General features: G+C 37.5%; 1 protein-coding gene across 2 annotated transcripts in view; it reads right to left on the bottom strand.

Annotated features, from left to right (window-relative positions):
• Window positions 1-686: 686 nt before the first annotated feature.
• COL5A1 (collagen type V alpha 1 chain) overlaps window positions 687-15578 on the bottom strand; it is a 292321-nt gene continuing 277429 nt past the window's right edge. For both annotated transcript variants that reach the window (XM_051980301.1, XM_051980302.1), the window contains exons 65-66: window positions 9600-9833; window positions 687-3672 (exon numbers count right to left, since the gene is read on the bottom strand). In XM_051980301.1, the coding sequence (XP_051836261.1) occupies window positions 3526-3672; window positions 9600-9833 (381 nt within the window). In that variant the 3' untranslated portion in view covers window positions 687-3525. The remainder of the gene's footprint in view (window positions 3673-9599; window positions 9834-15578) is intronic.

Here is a 15578-nt window from a genome sequence, read left to right as displayed (position 1 = left end):
TCCTTTTAGAGGTGCAGAAAAACACCTATAGAGATGAAATAATGTCAAACTCACAGCAAATCAGTGATTCAGTCAGGACTAGAGTTCAATACTCTTGGCTTCCATTCAGAATTTTTCCCACTATAAATCTATAACTTGACTAATTTTTTTTTAATTTTCAAAGTTTATCCCACGACTATAATATCATTGAAGCTTCCCTAATACTAATATAATGGTTTAAGGTCTTTTCAGATGGGCCAACTATATTGAAATGAAGAGTTCCATAACATGTTTCAGGATCTGAGGGAAGCAAGTTTTTAACTTGAACTAGATGCGGAGTAAGCTTTCAACAAACACCTCTTTGTGGAATATAGTTACCTGGCACACTAAGTGCTTAACAAATGCTTGTTATTCATAATATAATAATATATTCATTATTTGTTAATAATAATTCATTATTAAAGAACAAACAAAAAAGGAACAAATTCAACATGTGTAGCTAAATCAGTATCTACTTCCTTTAAAGGGAAGGCATCATTTCTAAATTTAAAAAAGTCATCTATAGAGTTTGTCTTATTCTTTCCATTTAATACAACTCATTATTTTTGGGAACGCTAGACCTTCTCAAGGTCTATTAGCACATCAATGAATGCAGGGGAAGAGGGTGTAATCAGGCTCCAACATACTTAAGAAGACATCCACATCACTTTGGTTAAGGTGGAACAGGAAACTTGATTTATTGAAAAAAAAATCTATTACATTTTATTCCTTTGTTACACAGGTTTAAAATATTTAAAAATACCCCTTCCCTGGTCATTACAGTTAAATTTTATGACATGTTTACTGGGCTTTGAGGAAATGCACAATAGTCATTTGATAATATATTTCAAAGGGCTTTATGTATTAGAATTTCTTCCATAGAGTTTTTTTTCCTTTTCTTCCTTTTAATCAACATCTATTCAAGACATATATATTAGGGCAAAAAATAAAATTACACAAAAAGAATTTCTGCAAATATAAGAAGTAATTTTATTGCCATATACCGTAGCTAAAGTGGTCTTGGGAGGGGGAGTAGGGGACATGGGACAAGTTTGGACTTCATTACAAATTACAATAGTTTGAAGGCATCAACAGGGGGAGAAAAAATTACAAAGAAATTAAAAGGACAAAACTCCTTTGATGAGAAATTATCCTCACAGAATCACATGACCTAAACAAAAATCACATGGTATGAACACAACCATTCTCTATGGCTTTTCTCTCTTGAGGAGATGAATTTATGAGCTTCTGAGTGTCTGCTACCTCTTGGAATATGACTGTTGACCAATCCAGGAGTTAGACTTTTCTTTGGTATGAACAACATTTATTTTTGTTTTATTGGAGGGAGCTCATGTTTCCCCCCTCAAAGAATCTGCTGTAATTTCCTAAGCTAATACCATTTCCCCAGTTGGGATGAGTAGGCACGATGGGAGGCACCAAGGCAAAGCACCATAGCAGTCAGTATCCCAGCCTTCTGTGGCAAACTCAGCTACCCCCTCAGTGGAACACCCTGGGGACCCTGGGACTCTCTCCCCTAAAACCAACTCATCTTCCCTTTTCACAGATGGAAAGGGCATCATGTGTAGGTAACTTTTCACAGTAAATGATCCCTTTTCCTTCCTGACTCCTGGAGCTCACCTTCACCTGCTCTTCCCAACTTAAACTTGGGCCCCTACCCCACAAGGAGGGACAAGCCACATCCCATCCATACACGGAGGGAGTGTTTCCACTGCAGAGATCCAAGGGAGGAATTGCAGAAGAATGCTTCCGTGGCTTTTGCAGATGGAAATTCAAATTGCTTACGTGGAAAGAAGGCTGTGTGAAAGCAGGGCTTCTGGCAGCCATGCTAGGAATTATGAAGCTAATTGCACATTTCTCTGTCTAAGCTGTTTTTAAGGCAACCCAGCTGAGACAGCTCACATGATAACTGGACAGTTCCATCTTCATTTCAATACAATGAACAAACATAAATTAGCACCACAAACATTCAGGAACTGAGTACAATCTGGGATAATTACAACCAAAGAACATGTATGAATAGTCATTTCTTTTATCCAAACCAAGTTAAGTACACATAATACTTTCTACGTGGGCATGATAAGCTACCAATAAGACAATAAGAGAGAGGCAGAGAGGGAGGGGGAGAAGAGAGAGTGCTTTCCACATACTGAATGGGTGTGAAGGTGACATGAATTTATATTAAGGTCCAGGGCACGAGGCACAGGCTATGTAGGCAACTGCCAATGAACAGAAAGTCAGGAGAATGCATCATGACTGGGCACCCCCAGTGTTGTATTAAGGAGTTCTTAAGATAGATAGCACCATAAGATAAATGTTTTTTTAAAAGCACCAATTTTCACTTATTATTATAGAAAACAAGATTTCCCTGCCATATACATTCTCCCATAAAGATCTGCAGGAAGAAAATAAGAAAATGTATTTTTTTCAGAAAATAATTGCAAATTAATTTAAACTTGTCTATGAAGGGAAACATGCATAGAAAAGACAGAATTGAAAATTGGATTCCTCTTTTGTTGTTACTTTTTTGCTATTTAAAAAGCAGAGTTGATGAAAATTTCTCAGGGAACAGTGACATCAACATGGATTTGTTTGTTTGTTTGTTTTGTTTTTTCATGGGCAGCTCTTTCCAGCATGAGTTCTTGCTGATTTGTGGCAATTTCTCAGTTGATGGCTTCCCTTACTAATTAATAATGGAGAGCAAGAATGGAATTCAGACGAGTTAACCTTGTTTCTAAAGTTTCCCATTGAAATTGTGGTTTCATCTGCATGCATGTTGAGAAGCCAGGAATACTTAACATTTATAATAATATACAATACAAATATTTACTTACAAACATACAAAAATATAAGCACCTTTAGTACATGGGAAAGGTATGCATAGAATGATATTTAGCAATCATCTTTGGAGGGGATTTTTTTTTAATAAATGGAGGCACTAACAATTGTAGAAATGACCTTTACAAAATTTGCTTCAGAACATTTTTGAAGGTCAAATGAATAGCACATTTTCAAGTTTCTTTTGTTATTTCTAAAAACAAAATATGGTTTATAAACACTGATTGGTTGCAAACTGTGATAAGAAAAATCTTTGCCCCGTATTTTTCTTTTTTTTGCCATGATATGTTAGAGTGAATGAAATGTGGAATTCACAGAGAAACTGGAGAAACAAGCATTTGGTGAGATGTACAGTACTTGGCTTTTGATTGGCTGCCTGCCATGGATGGATAGTCTAGATCATGTGATTCGGTTCTTGTTAAGGAGAGGGGCTCTCTCTTTGCTTCACTCTCTCTCTTGGTTTTAGGTTCAACACAGTGGGTGCAGCAGCACAGTTGATTTCCGGTGAATTGGGAGGGATTGGGGTGAACTTAAAAAAGAGACCATTTGCTGTCCAGTATCAGAATGCGCGTGTAACACGCCAAAAAAAAAAAAAAAATGGTGAAATGAGGTTACGAGGTTGCTCATTTGGAGACTAGTTTTAGGTGGCTCTTAACCCATGAAGCAAGCTGGTCCCACTTCAAATCCAAATTTCTGTGAGGCTTCACCGAAGTCATTAAACATAATGTCCACGATAGGCACTTGTTCCACTTTGGGGGAGTTGATTTCAAGAACGGTCTTCTGGTAGCCTTTCTTTGTCTAAAATTTAATGGATAGGGGAAAGAGGGAGAAAAGCACAAAAACTGTTTAAAAAGAACAACCACCAATAAAACCCCAGTTCCTTGGGGGTTAGTGCAATCATCAAATATAGCCTGCTTCCAATGAAATGTATGTGGGGTAACATGCTAACTAGATTTGCTGTTCCATCATGTTGGACTCTTCATGACCACATATAGACTTCTCCAGATGCTGGAGCAGTTTGCATTTCCTTTTCCAGCTCATTTTATAGATGAGGAACTGAGATAAATAGACTTAAGGAACTTGCCCAGGATCACACAGCTAGAGACAGGATTTACACTCAGGAAGAGGAGTGAATCTTTCCAACTCCAAGCTCAGCACTTTGTCCATTGCACCACCTAAATGGTTTGCTTGAGGAAATCAAACTTGAGCTCCAGGAGACAAATTTTATTAAGGATCTGTGTCATTATTCAGTTGTGATAGCAATTGCATAAAATCAAATGTGGCTACCTGTCTTCCCTGTGGTTTAGCACTGATATGAGAACTATAGAATAGAGGACCATGAAACTGGAAGAGACCTTAGCATAAGCTAGCATCCTCATAGCACAGATAGAGAATTAGTCATAGGGCTGAGATCTAGGTTTTCTGAATTCTAGTCAACATGATAGCATTTCCTTTTAATGATAATAATAATCTACTTAAAATAAAGCTTTGAAACTTTATGCAAACATCACCCTGTGAGATAAGCATTATCATCATTATTACCCCCATTTTACAGATTAGGAATCTAAGACTCTGAGAAGTGACTCTATGATTTCACAGTAAGCATTAAAAGTGGGATTTGAATTCAGGTATTCTTCTTTTCACATCTAGTACATTATCTGCTATGTCACATTGTTTCTTTTAAGTTAATAGAAAATTTTAGGCAGACAAAACACGAGTCTTTTCCAAACCTTTCCAAACCTTGAACTTCAGAAAAGCTTGAGAAAAGTATACTAAATCTATTTGGGTCTATCTGTAGGGTCACTTGGAAGGAATGCTGCAGAGGATAGTCCTTCATACACTTTGCTATGTAAAAAAAGACTTGGAGCACCCTCTTACCCTTTGGGCCTAGGACAGGGAATGAGAGATTCATGGTGATTCCAATGCAGTCCCTCTACCTCCCTATGGATAGATCAGAAGTTGCCAAGCAGATATTTGCAATTTTATCTGAATTTATGGGCTGCGTGCCTATGATTATCAAAGTGTTTTGAGAGGACATATTTAAAGTTTGATAGAATTCTCAAGGGTTCTGACTGTTTTACTGGGCTGGCTGGTCACCCCATTATTTCAGAAACATAAATAACTATTATGGTAGCAACAATGTTCCCCCTGGGGCATGCAAAATTGCACAAACAAGTGAATTTATGTGATATAGCTTTTCAGCCCATCACATCCTCTGATTTGTTTCTCTCCAAAGAATTGGCACATCCCAGCAATGATGCCCATCAGGGCAATAAGATCAGTGGTTAACACATTCAAATAATGGCCCAGGAATTAGAACCTCAATTCCTTTGGTATTTGCTATTACAATACAAATCAATCCAAGTCTCTTAGACGACAGCGGGTGTTCTGATATGTGCATCCTACATTTCTTTGGGAACTCTCTTCATCTAAGGAACTAAAGGGGGCCAGGGGGAGAGGAAGAATTCACTATTGACCAGTCAGGGGTTTTCTGGCCATTTGCAGTGGGCTAAGGGGCATGGTGGAGAGAAAGGCTGGCAGTATCAGAAATTAAAGCAATTAATTAGGGTAGGAAGCTAGGTTGTGTATTGTCTAAGTAGAGGACTGAGGCATCAAAATGTTTTTCTCTTAAGACTGGTTATTGCTGGCTACCAATGAATATTACATGGAAGGGCTGTTGCTCACAAATAAAGCCAAAAAAACCTATGACTGGGCTTACTGGATCTGAAGAGAGAGGTCAAGAGGGGAAAGCAATGGACACATGATAGAAAGAAAAGGGGGGATTCAGGGATCTGTATTCAAATCCCACCCTTCTCTTATTACCTCAAATAATTTAATCCCCTTGAGCCTCAATTTCATCAAATATAAGATAAGGAATTCAGAAATTCCCTTCCCATTCAGACTCCATGAATCCATGATCCTTCAAATTCTACACATAGCACAAGAGAAGCCCTTATTGAATTTTATACAGAAGAGAAAATAGGGCCAATGATAAAACTCCCTATATCATCCAGCAGGGAGAAAATTAATGGAACTCTTTCCTCTGAGAGGAGGGATGAGGTTGGGGTTATAGACAGATTTGGGGTAAATTCCGGGAAGAGAAGTCCATGGTGAGTCATTATGCAAAGTAAGGGTGTTTGGGGACATGTCTAGCCTATGAGCATCAAGAAAAGTGGCTATGATCTTCCCCAAATGGGGTCCTTTGGGGCCCTTCTCAGAGACAGGCCTTCTTAGTCGGGTGGGCCTATAGTTATAATTAGCAGTTTTGAAAACCAGGGCAATTGTGAGAAGGACCACAGACTAGCTCTCATGGTGTGTGTGGGAAAGCAGTAACATTTATTTGGAGGTTCTCTTCTCTCTCAATTGACCAGTGATCTCTAAACTGTGTAATCTAACGACCTTTCTTAGTCTTCATCCTTGATCTCCTTGTAGTATCAGATGCTTCTGACCAGCTTTTGTCCTAAATACTCTTTTCTCTCTGGGATTTTGTGATGTTGCTCTCTCCTGGTTCTCTTCCTCTCCATCTGGTCACTCCTTTACAATCCTTTCACTGGCTATCCCACTAACTGAGTGTTCCCCAGGGTTCTATCCTGTATACTCGCGTTTCTCTCTAGTCTTTCTTGGTGATCTCTTCAACCTCTAAAGGTTCGATTGTTATCTCTCTGCTTATGAGAGATGTACAGTTCAAGTTTTTCTCCTAAGCTCCAGATCCAAATCACCAATGGCCTATATTCCAAATTCAAGGCTTCATAGACTCGGACTCAACATGTCCAAAACAGAATTCTCTCTATCTTGTTACAGACAATTACTAATCTGTGATCCTGGTTAAGTCAATAACCTTTCCCATTCTCAGTTTCCCAGTCTAGAAAATGGACAACCTTCTAGGGTTGTTGAGAAAATCAAATGAGATAATATTTGAAAGGGCTTTTAAAACTTTAAAGTTCTATATGTGTGAACTATTATTGTTATTATTCTTATTATCAGCTCTTCATTTTCATTCATTTAACATATCTAATAAGTTGTCAAATTCTGTCATTTCTCTCTATATAATACCCCTTGTTTATGTCCCCTTCTGTTCTGTCAAATGGCTACCATCTTAGCTTGATTCCTCAATATCTCTTGCCCAGATTATTGCAATAGTTTCATAATTGACCTCTCAAGTCGTTTTCTAATCCATTCTCCATACAGTTGCCAACATAATTTTCTTAAAATGTGTCCTCTCTCCTCTGACTCTATAAATTCCAGTAGAACTATAACATCTCTCAGTTCAAATATTAATTCATTTTGGCATTTAAAGCTCTTCACAACCTGGTCTCTTTTTATCTTTCCAAAAATCTTATTTATTACTCTGCTTCATTCACACTGTGGTCCAGTCATACTGGCTTATTTGCTGTTTCTCACCAATAAAGTTTTACCATCCACCTCCATGTCTTTTCAATAGCTGACCCTCATGTCAGAATGTTCTTCCTCCTGGCATCCATCTCATATAATCTCTGCTTCCTTTAAGACTCAACTTAAGCAACACTTTCTTCAGGAGGTCTCTCCTCCTACTGTCTCCTACATCTTTCCTTTACCTTCAATCCACTTTATATGCACACCCTGTACATAATATACACATTGTTTTGCCCATTGAATTGTAAGATTATTGAGAGCTGAGGCCATTTTTCTCTTCCTGCTTTCCTTTCCTTCCTTCCTCCCTCTCTCCCTCCCTTCCTTCCTCCCTCTCTCCCTCCCTATTTTCCTCTTTTCTTTCTTTCTTTCTTTCTTTCTTTCTTTCTTTCTTTCTTTCTTTCTTTCTTTCTTTCTTTCTTTCTTTCTTTCTTTCTTTCTTTCTTTCTTTCTTTCTTTCTTTCTTTCTTTCTTTCCTTCCTTCCTTCCTCCTTCCTTCCTTCCTTCCTTCCTTTCTTTCTTTCTTTCTTTCTTTCTTTCTTTCTTTCTTTCTTTCTTTCTTTCTGTCTCTCTTTCTTTCTTTCTGTCTCTCTTTCTTTCTTTCTTTCTCTCTTTCTGTCTCTTTCTCTCTTTCTGTTTCTCTCTGTGTTTCTGTCTCTCTATACCGCTCTCTTTTTATTTTTTGTAACTATCATTTACTACAGTGTCTAGCTTATAGCAGGTGCTAAGTAAGTGCTTGTTGAATTAATTTTTTGCTTTTTAAACTAGTCTTGCTAACAAACTGCCAGGCTCAATTGTTTCAGCATTGCAAGAGTGCAAATAGTATAAGTGACCTTTAAATTTTGACACATTTATACAACTCTAGGTAACCTATCCCTAGTTAAAAGTCTGCCATGGGTATGAACCAGATTAGGGTAGCAGCTGAATGTGTACAAAATTGTCCATACCCCAAGCAAGAATCAGAAGCTTCTGGCTCCCACTGAAGAGATGAAGGCATTGAGTCTCCCTAAACTCAAAAACCTTGAAAATCAATGCTTTTATACAGCTTTCAGAATATGGAGAAGAAGGGAATGTTCTTATCTCTGTACAACAACGGTAGAATGAAGGATGCCAATTGAATTCTCCCCTTTTATTCAGATTGTATTCATCATCTCCTCAACTTGAATGAAGGTACAGCTTTATCAGGGGCTAATCTTGAAGTCACAGCTTTTAGATACTTCCCATCAGGAGTTGGAGTACCCTTAATATCATATGGTAGGAAGGGCAAGGTCCTCCAGACCTTTCTCTCTCTAACTGACATATTTACATTTAGTTATTCCCTTTGGTTAGTATAGAGTCTCTAGAATGCTTCCATTCGCTACATGCCTCCATAGAACAATTATTACTTTGCAAAGATGATGAATCAAACTTTAGCACCTATCCACACATCAGTTAATAAAACAAACTTATAGCTGGATCCAGAGGGACAGAGATTGGGTACATTTTGACTCAGCAATGTATGAAGAAAAGAGTCATCTATTATCTTTGTCAAAACTTTGCAACTTTATACATAAACCTGGGTTTCTGTTCTGATCTCCTCTCTCTCATGGCAATACACATATCACCCTTCAGATATGAAGGGATGGCCTTTAAGCCACAATGAATAGGACTTTGAGATGTTTTCCCAACAGCTGGGTTAGAGTGAGCCCTTTAAAGCCTGTCCCCTTTGTAAACAAAGACATGTATGCATATATGCATGATGAGTGCATATATGTGTATAAATACATTTATGTATGTATATATATAATGTATTTGTGTGTATGTATATAACACATACATACTTAAACAATATGTTATGAAGTGGATAGAGAGCTGACCTTGAAGCCAGGAAAAACTGGGCCCAAATCCTGCCTGATACATACTGTCTGTACAAATTTGGACAAGTTATTGAATATCTCAGTGCCCTTGGCCAGTGGTGTCAGACTCAAATAGAAATAGGGCTACTAAAGCTTGCATAAGGATCTTTTGGGGCTGTATATTGACTTGGAAAGTCAACATATTGACATTATCTATGTTTTATTATATTTTCATTTTAATAAGTATTTGTGAATTCAATTTTAATCTGATTCAGCTGAATTTGACACCTCTGCTCTGAGGATTTTCGAAGATTATAATTTTCAGAGAAGATAGTGACCTGCATTAGCAAAGGGAGATTCCTTACCCAGAAATTCCCAAAAGAAATCATAATCCTATCCATGTCTAATACTATGAAGCTAAATATTCATTCAGTTGTACAAATACTTGACCTTGGTCTCAGTCTTTTGGAGTGCTGACCATGGTGCCAATGAGATACTTACTGCACAGCCATCCATGAGAGCTCGGATGTAGGGACTGTTGTCGTAGGACATCTCTTCATCATTGGAGCCCAAGAAGCGAATGGCTTTGTCATAGCTGCCCGTGGTGGCATCTTGCCAGGCGACTGACTGGTAGCAGTTGTAAGTGATGTTCTGTCGTGCCGAAGCACTGAGGAGCCTGAGGAATGTCATCTGTACCACTCCGACTGGATTCCCCTCTGAGTCCACGTAGGAGAGCTAAAGGGCATTGGAGACAAGGAGGGACAGGAGAAACTAGGCAGTGATATAACAGTAACAAATGATCCATAAAATCCTGGCATTTATATATAGTGCTTTATGCTTTACAAATTACAGTCCCATTTTTATATCACTTGAAATGCAGTATAAAGCCAGAATTGAATAGCTTTAATCCACATTAATACCTATAAGACTTATTTTTTTTAACATAAATAAGACCAATGGACTTAGGAATACACAGGTTCAAAAGGAATTGTCTCATTGCATTTTGTCATGGAATGTATTATGCTCCATTCTTGACCCTCAGTGACATATGATTCACTTCCTTATTAGATGGTAGCTTTCAGAAGCAAGGACTCTATCTTTATCTAAACTTGGTGTGATGTTCAGTGCTGAACCCAGTGCTCTACGCAGAGTAGGGGCTTTATAAATTCTATTGAATGTTGCCCAAAGAATGAATAAATTCTCAGAGGCCAAAGTCACAAGGATCAGCTTAAGTTTCTCTTAAACTATAAAGCCTTCTTTGACCACTCCATCCCTGCATCATTTCTCTTCTGTATAAATCTCTAAGTATTTGCAGTCTATGATTTGGTTATCTTGCCATGTTTTTAGGCTGTTTTGTGATTCTCATTTCTCTAATGAGATAAGATTTCAAAGGCACAGACTGTCTTACATTTCCTTTATCTTTTTTAGGAATCATACTTATACTTCTGAACCTTTCATAGTCCCTACTACAATAATCATATAAGAATAATAACAATAATAATAATTTACATTTTTCTTTAAATCAATTTTCTTTGGATCATACCAGGAGAAAGTAGTTCTGAAAACCTGACTTAAAGCAATCAGAATGAGGATCTTGAAGAACCAATTGGTGATATTTAAACAAGACCTACAGATTCAGGAGGGAGTCATCCACCATTAAAGATTGGATGAGGAATGTCTAATTCCAGGTGCAGGTTTTGAAGAAAGAGTCTCCCATACTACACAAAGGTATCAGCAAAATATGTCCCACACTAGCTAAGATAGATATCAGATAACTAAAAGGTTTGCTGACATATCCCAAAGTGAGCATGCTGTCTCATTAGGGATGCTATCTACCATTTAGAAGGCTGCATTTCCATGCAGGAAGACAGGAGTGAGCAAAGCATACGGAACAAAGCTTAGGGATTTTGTTTACTGGACCATCAATACTGCCAAGTCTCCAACATTCACACCAAGGGGAAGGGAACAACAGAAATAACATCCCTGAATAATGGTCAATATTAAAGGTATACTTATTAGGCTGTGGATTATACTGTGGATTTTCCTGTATTTTGGTGATAGATTTATCCTAATTGGGTCTTATTTAGGATCATAGCAAAGTGAATTTGCATTTGTTAAGCCCACTCTAAAAGGATTAGGAAGGTTCCCATAAGAGTGAAGTTATCCTGAGGCTTCATATTTTTAAACAACTTTCAAGATCATAAAATTGATAAGTAAAATTGATAATCAAAAGCTCTTAGCTTAATAATGTAAGAATTGCTTCATCTATGCCGTTGGAAAATGAAGAGGAAAAAAAACAAAACTTAATTTAAAACATGAGAAGATGCTCTGAATCAATGTGTTCCCACTAACAGGTTCAGTTGAATATGCTAGAGTCCCATATGAAGGGTGGCATGTGGGCCTTGTTCCCTTTGGCACATTCTGGGGAAACTATTAGGAGTGTCAAAGAGTACAGACATCTGGAGATCTCTGTATTCTTTTGGATATATATATGGGTCCTTCTGTATAATCTTCATAACCCCATCTTTATCAAGATAAAATATCTCCAGTAGGCAGACTCTGGCCTGTCATTCCATTCTTCACAGATGGATGCATATTTTCCCCATCTACAGTTGCAGCTGGGTTGCTTGGCAAAGGACTAGTTTACTAAATCTCCTAGGAAAAAATAATCCCAAAGCCTGGAGAGATAATTAATTTTAAAAAATCCTCTCTAAGCTTTCCCTAAAGAGTCATGGAACAATGGTCAGAAAAGACACCATCCTCTTTGATTCCATTAGCAAAGATGGGTGAAGCAATTTTTTAACTTAAGGGAGTTGTCATTTAAATAGCTTATCAATCAAAGTCTACTTTTGAGGTCTCCTATGTTTGGGACACCATTCTGGACACTGAAGAAAGGAATAAAAGAAAATATGAGATACTTAAGGAATTTGTAGCTTAGATAGGCATTGATCATAAATATACATGAAGAAATATCATGAAACATGGCAGTGTAGAAGTGCCAAATGCACTTGATCAATCTGTTGAGGAACTGGCATTTCATAGGTGAAAGAATCCCTTTCACCCATGATGTTGATAACGTGTCAATATAATTTTGTATTTAAGTCTTAGTTGTGTTTGAAGCAGAGTTGTTCCCAGGATTATAGATATAGAGCTTGATGGGGATGCAGAGGTATCTCGTCCAATCCCCTCATTTTACAGATGAGGAAACAGGCCCACATAGGTGAAGTGATTTCCCTCACATAAGTAGTAAGTGGTAGGGGAAAATTTGAACTCAGTGTTTTTTGACTTCAGAGTCAGTGGTCTTTCCATTTATACCATAATACTCACAGGAAAGAGAGAGTAGTTCTCTTTGGAGTAGTAAAGAAAATTTTAAAGTACAAACTGAGCTGGGTTGGGAAAGGTACAATATACTTTTTTAAGAGCTGGTTAAGTCAGATATCTAATATTTATAGTTTTCTAATTGGGTTGAAGTTTTTAGCCATATGAAGGCAGTGATTCTGATGGCAGGATCAAGAGCTGCTGAAGTCCTAAATTGAGGCCATGGTGAGATATTTGAGTCCTGATGAATTAAGAAGATAGGTAGAGGCATGGAACCTCCTCCTGAGCAAGGACCAGTGAGGTTTTGCTCTAATAACAGCCTTAAATTCCTTGATGTTAAAATAAAAGGCCAAGCTTACAGAGAATCTAGTTAAGAATCTCTCTTTTAAAACAGATTTTAGACCCTAAAGAGTCAAACTACTGACACCAATGCAGATTCACAGAATGTGAGAGCTGGAAGGGACCTCATATATACTAAGTAATCTAATCCATATCTGACCTAATATTTTCTCCATAACACATCCAATAATTGGCCATCCAGATTGTGTTTGAAGATGTTCATTGATAGGGAAACCATATACTCCACTCCATGACTGGAGATTTCTAATTGTTAGAAAGTTATTCCTTCTATTAAATCTAAATTTGCCATTTTGTATCTTCCATCCATTGTTCTTCGTTTTATCTTCTACATCCAAACAGTCTAAATCTCATCCTTCCATGTTATGAGTTTCATTGACAGTTATTGTTTTCCCCCACTCTTTTCATCTTCAGGTTAACATTTCTGGTTCCTTCAGTTGTTACCCATATGGTGAGATCTTGAGGCCCTTCTTTGCCTTGGTGGCCCCCTTCCAGATGTTCTTCAAATTATTGATGCTCATCTCAAAATGTGGTTACCACATCTGAATATAATGAGCTAATTGTGATGTGACCACATGGTATAATTTTCTTAATTCTGGACACTATAATTTTTATTAATGGAGTCTAAGATCTTAATAGTCTTTATGTCTGCTATGTGGTTGTAGATTCATACTGAACTTTTAGCTTACTAAAATTCCCCAAATTTTTCAGATCAACTTTAGTCCTCAAAATTTATCATGGAAAAGAACAATGTGCATTTTGGAGATTGCAACAATGTCTAATGTTACCAAGAAATATTAATGACTTTGGATATAGAGAAAATTCTTTTTCTTTTTTTCCAGAAATTATCTAATCTGTAAGGTGGGACCAAGTCTTTTCTTCCCATAAACAAAATGTAGACATTAAATAAAGGTGAAAGAAAAACTTTTCCATGCTGTTGACAACCTATTGATATAATTTTGTATTATCTAGTGGGGGAAAACCAAACAAACCAAACCATGGTGTTTGGGATTGAAATGAGTTCAAATTCTAATTGTGGATTGTGACTTTTGGTAATTTACTTCATTCATACTTTGATTTATTCATCTGTAAAATAAGAATATGATTCCCTATAAGATTCCCTTAAAATTTGAATATGGGGTGATTTTGTGTCAGATCACAAAACATACATACATCTAATTATTAGTTTTACTGCTATAATACTTTTTGAAGATGTGACTACCTCTTCTCATTTAATTTCATGGCACTTATCCATCCTATAATTATTCAATTTTGAAAATCAAAATGAACAAAACTAATTTTTCTTTGAAAATTTTTGAGGGGAGAGGGAGATATAGTAGAGAATTTGTGATCCTGCAGACAATCTTGGTGGGACTTGCAAATTCATTGCTAGTAAATTTAGATGGCAACATTCCTGTTCCTTCCCTTAATTTGAAAACAAAAAAGGTGCTCAGTGTTTTCAGTGGTCTCTCCATGACTTCATGTCCCCAAATGGGTCTAGACAAACCAGATTCCAGTAATATATAAGTAAAAGAATGGCATACAAACCAGAGATCAGGATCCGGCTGGGTGGTCCTTCTGAGAGGGAAATATGACTGACTATGAGAAAGAATGCATGCCAGAGGGAAGAGATAAGAGGGAAAAAGTGTCACAGGGCACAGAAGGATCTGAAAGCTCTTCTAGGGCAGCTTGCCAACAGGGTTGCATTTTCATGAGACACTACCTTCCTTTCTAGGTGGCATTTCTGCATAGGAGGGCCATCACAGCTCACTAAAATGAGGTTCTGTCCCCAGGTCAGGGAACAGAAGTCCCCAGGCAATTTTTGTTCCACTTATTATTATCAGTGACAGCAAAGATAAACTATAACATCATAAAAGGAGCGGTCCTCATTGAATATTCATTCAGACATCTGCAGATGCTGAATAGGGAATAAGGAATAAAGATTTGGAAGCAATAATAAGAGAAACAGGTATTTTCCTTTGAATTTTTGAATTTGGTCAACTTGTCTGTTACCAAAACAAAAGGTCCAAGAGACCCTTCTGGGATATTCTGAGTAATGATTGGGAAAAGAATAGCTCATGTTCTCTACTTTAATGGACTTCTGAAAGGAAAGGACATTGGTGAACATGAGGCTATTCTATAATCTGTGAGAACCTGAATATTGGGAAAATTTCTCCTATACAGTTCTGCTGGTTCATTCCCCTTCAGAGCTATAATGCAACCTGTGAGCATCCCCCAAATGGGATAAATTGCTCCTAGTTGCATGATCCTCTTTGTGGATTGTCATCCATGTATCTCTAGGGATTTAGCACCCCACAGAAATCTACCCCAACTCACTGTCCTCTCATCTTCCTCTCACCTGGGACAAATGCCATCTCTCAAGATACTAATCTTTATCAAGTGATAAGTCATTTCCAGATCCTTCTGTATTTTGGTGGCTGTTTTCAGAGGAGGGTGCAAAAGAGAGAAAGATCAGAAAGAAAGCAAAAGAGAATGAAAACAGTTCAAGTCTGCATTGCAAAGGCACAAAAATAAAATAACAAGAAGACTCTTATATTGTGACAAAAGAGAAAACAAAACCCTGAAGGTGATGGGTAACTGGCTGACATGATTGGGTGCTTGTTTATTTACTTGCTTTGTTTTGGGTAGGGGGAGCAAGAAACAGAGTACCCGATATTAATAATTAGTTAATGAGTTGCTTGGAGGTTGAGAACTGAGGGAAAAAACCCTTTAAGAGCTGATAGATTAAGATTTTGGCTCATAGCCAATGCTCTTGGAAATACTTGGTGGGAATAGGGGGTGGGG

This window comes from Antechinus flavipes, chromosome 2 (genome assembly GCF_016432865.1).
Source record: "Antechinus flavipes isolate AdamAnt ecotype Samford, QLD, Australia chromosome 2, AdamAnt_v2, whole genome shotgun sequence".
Taxonomy (NCBI): domain Eukaryota; kingdom Metazoa; phylum Chordata; class Mammalia; order Dasyuromorphia; family Dasyuridae; genus Antechinus; species Antechinus flavipes.
This window is presented reverse-complemented; position numbering and strand designations above follow the sequence as displayed.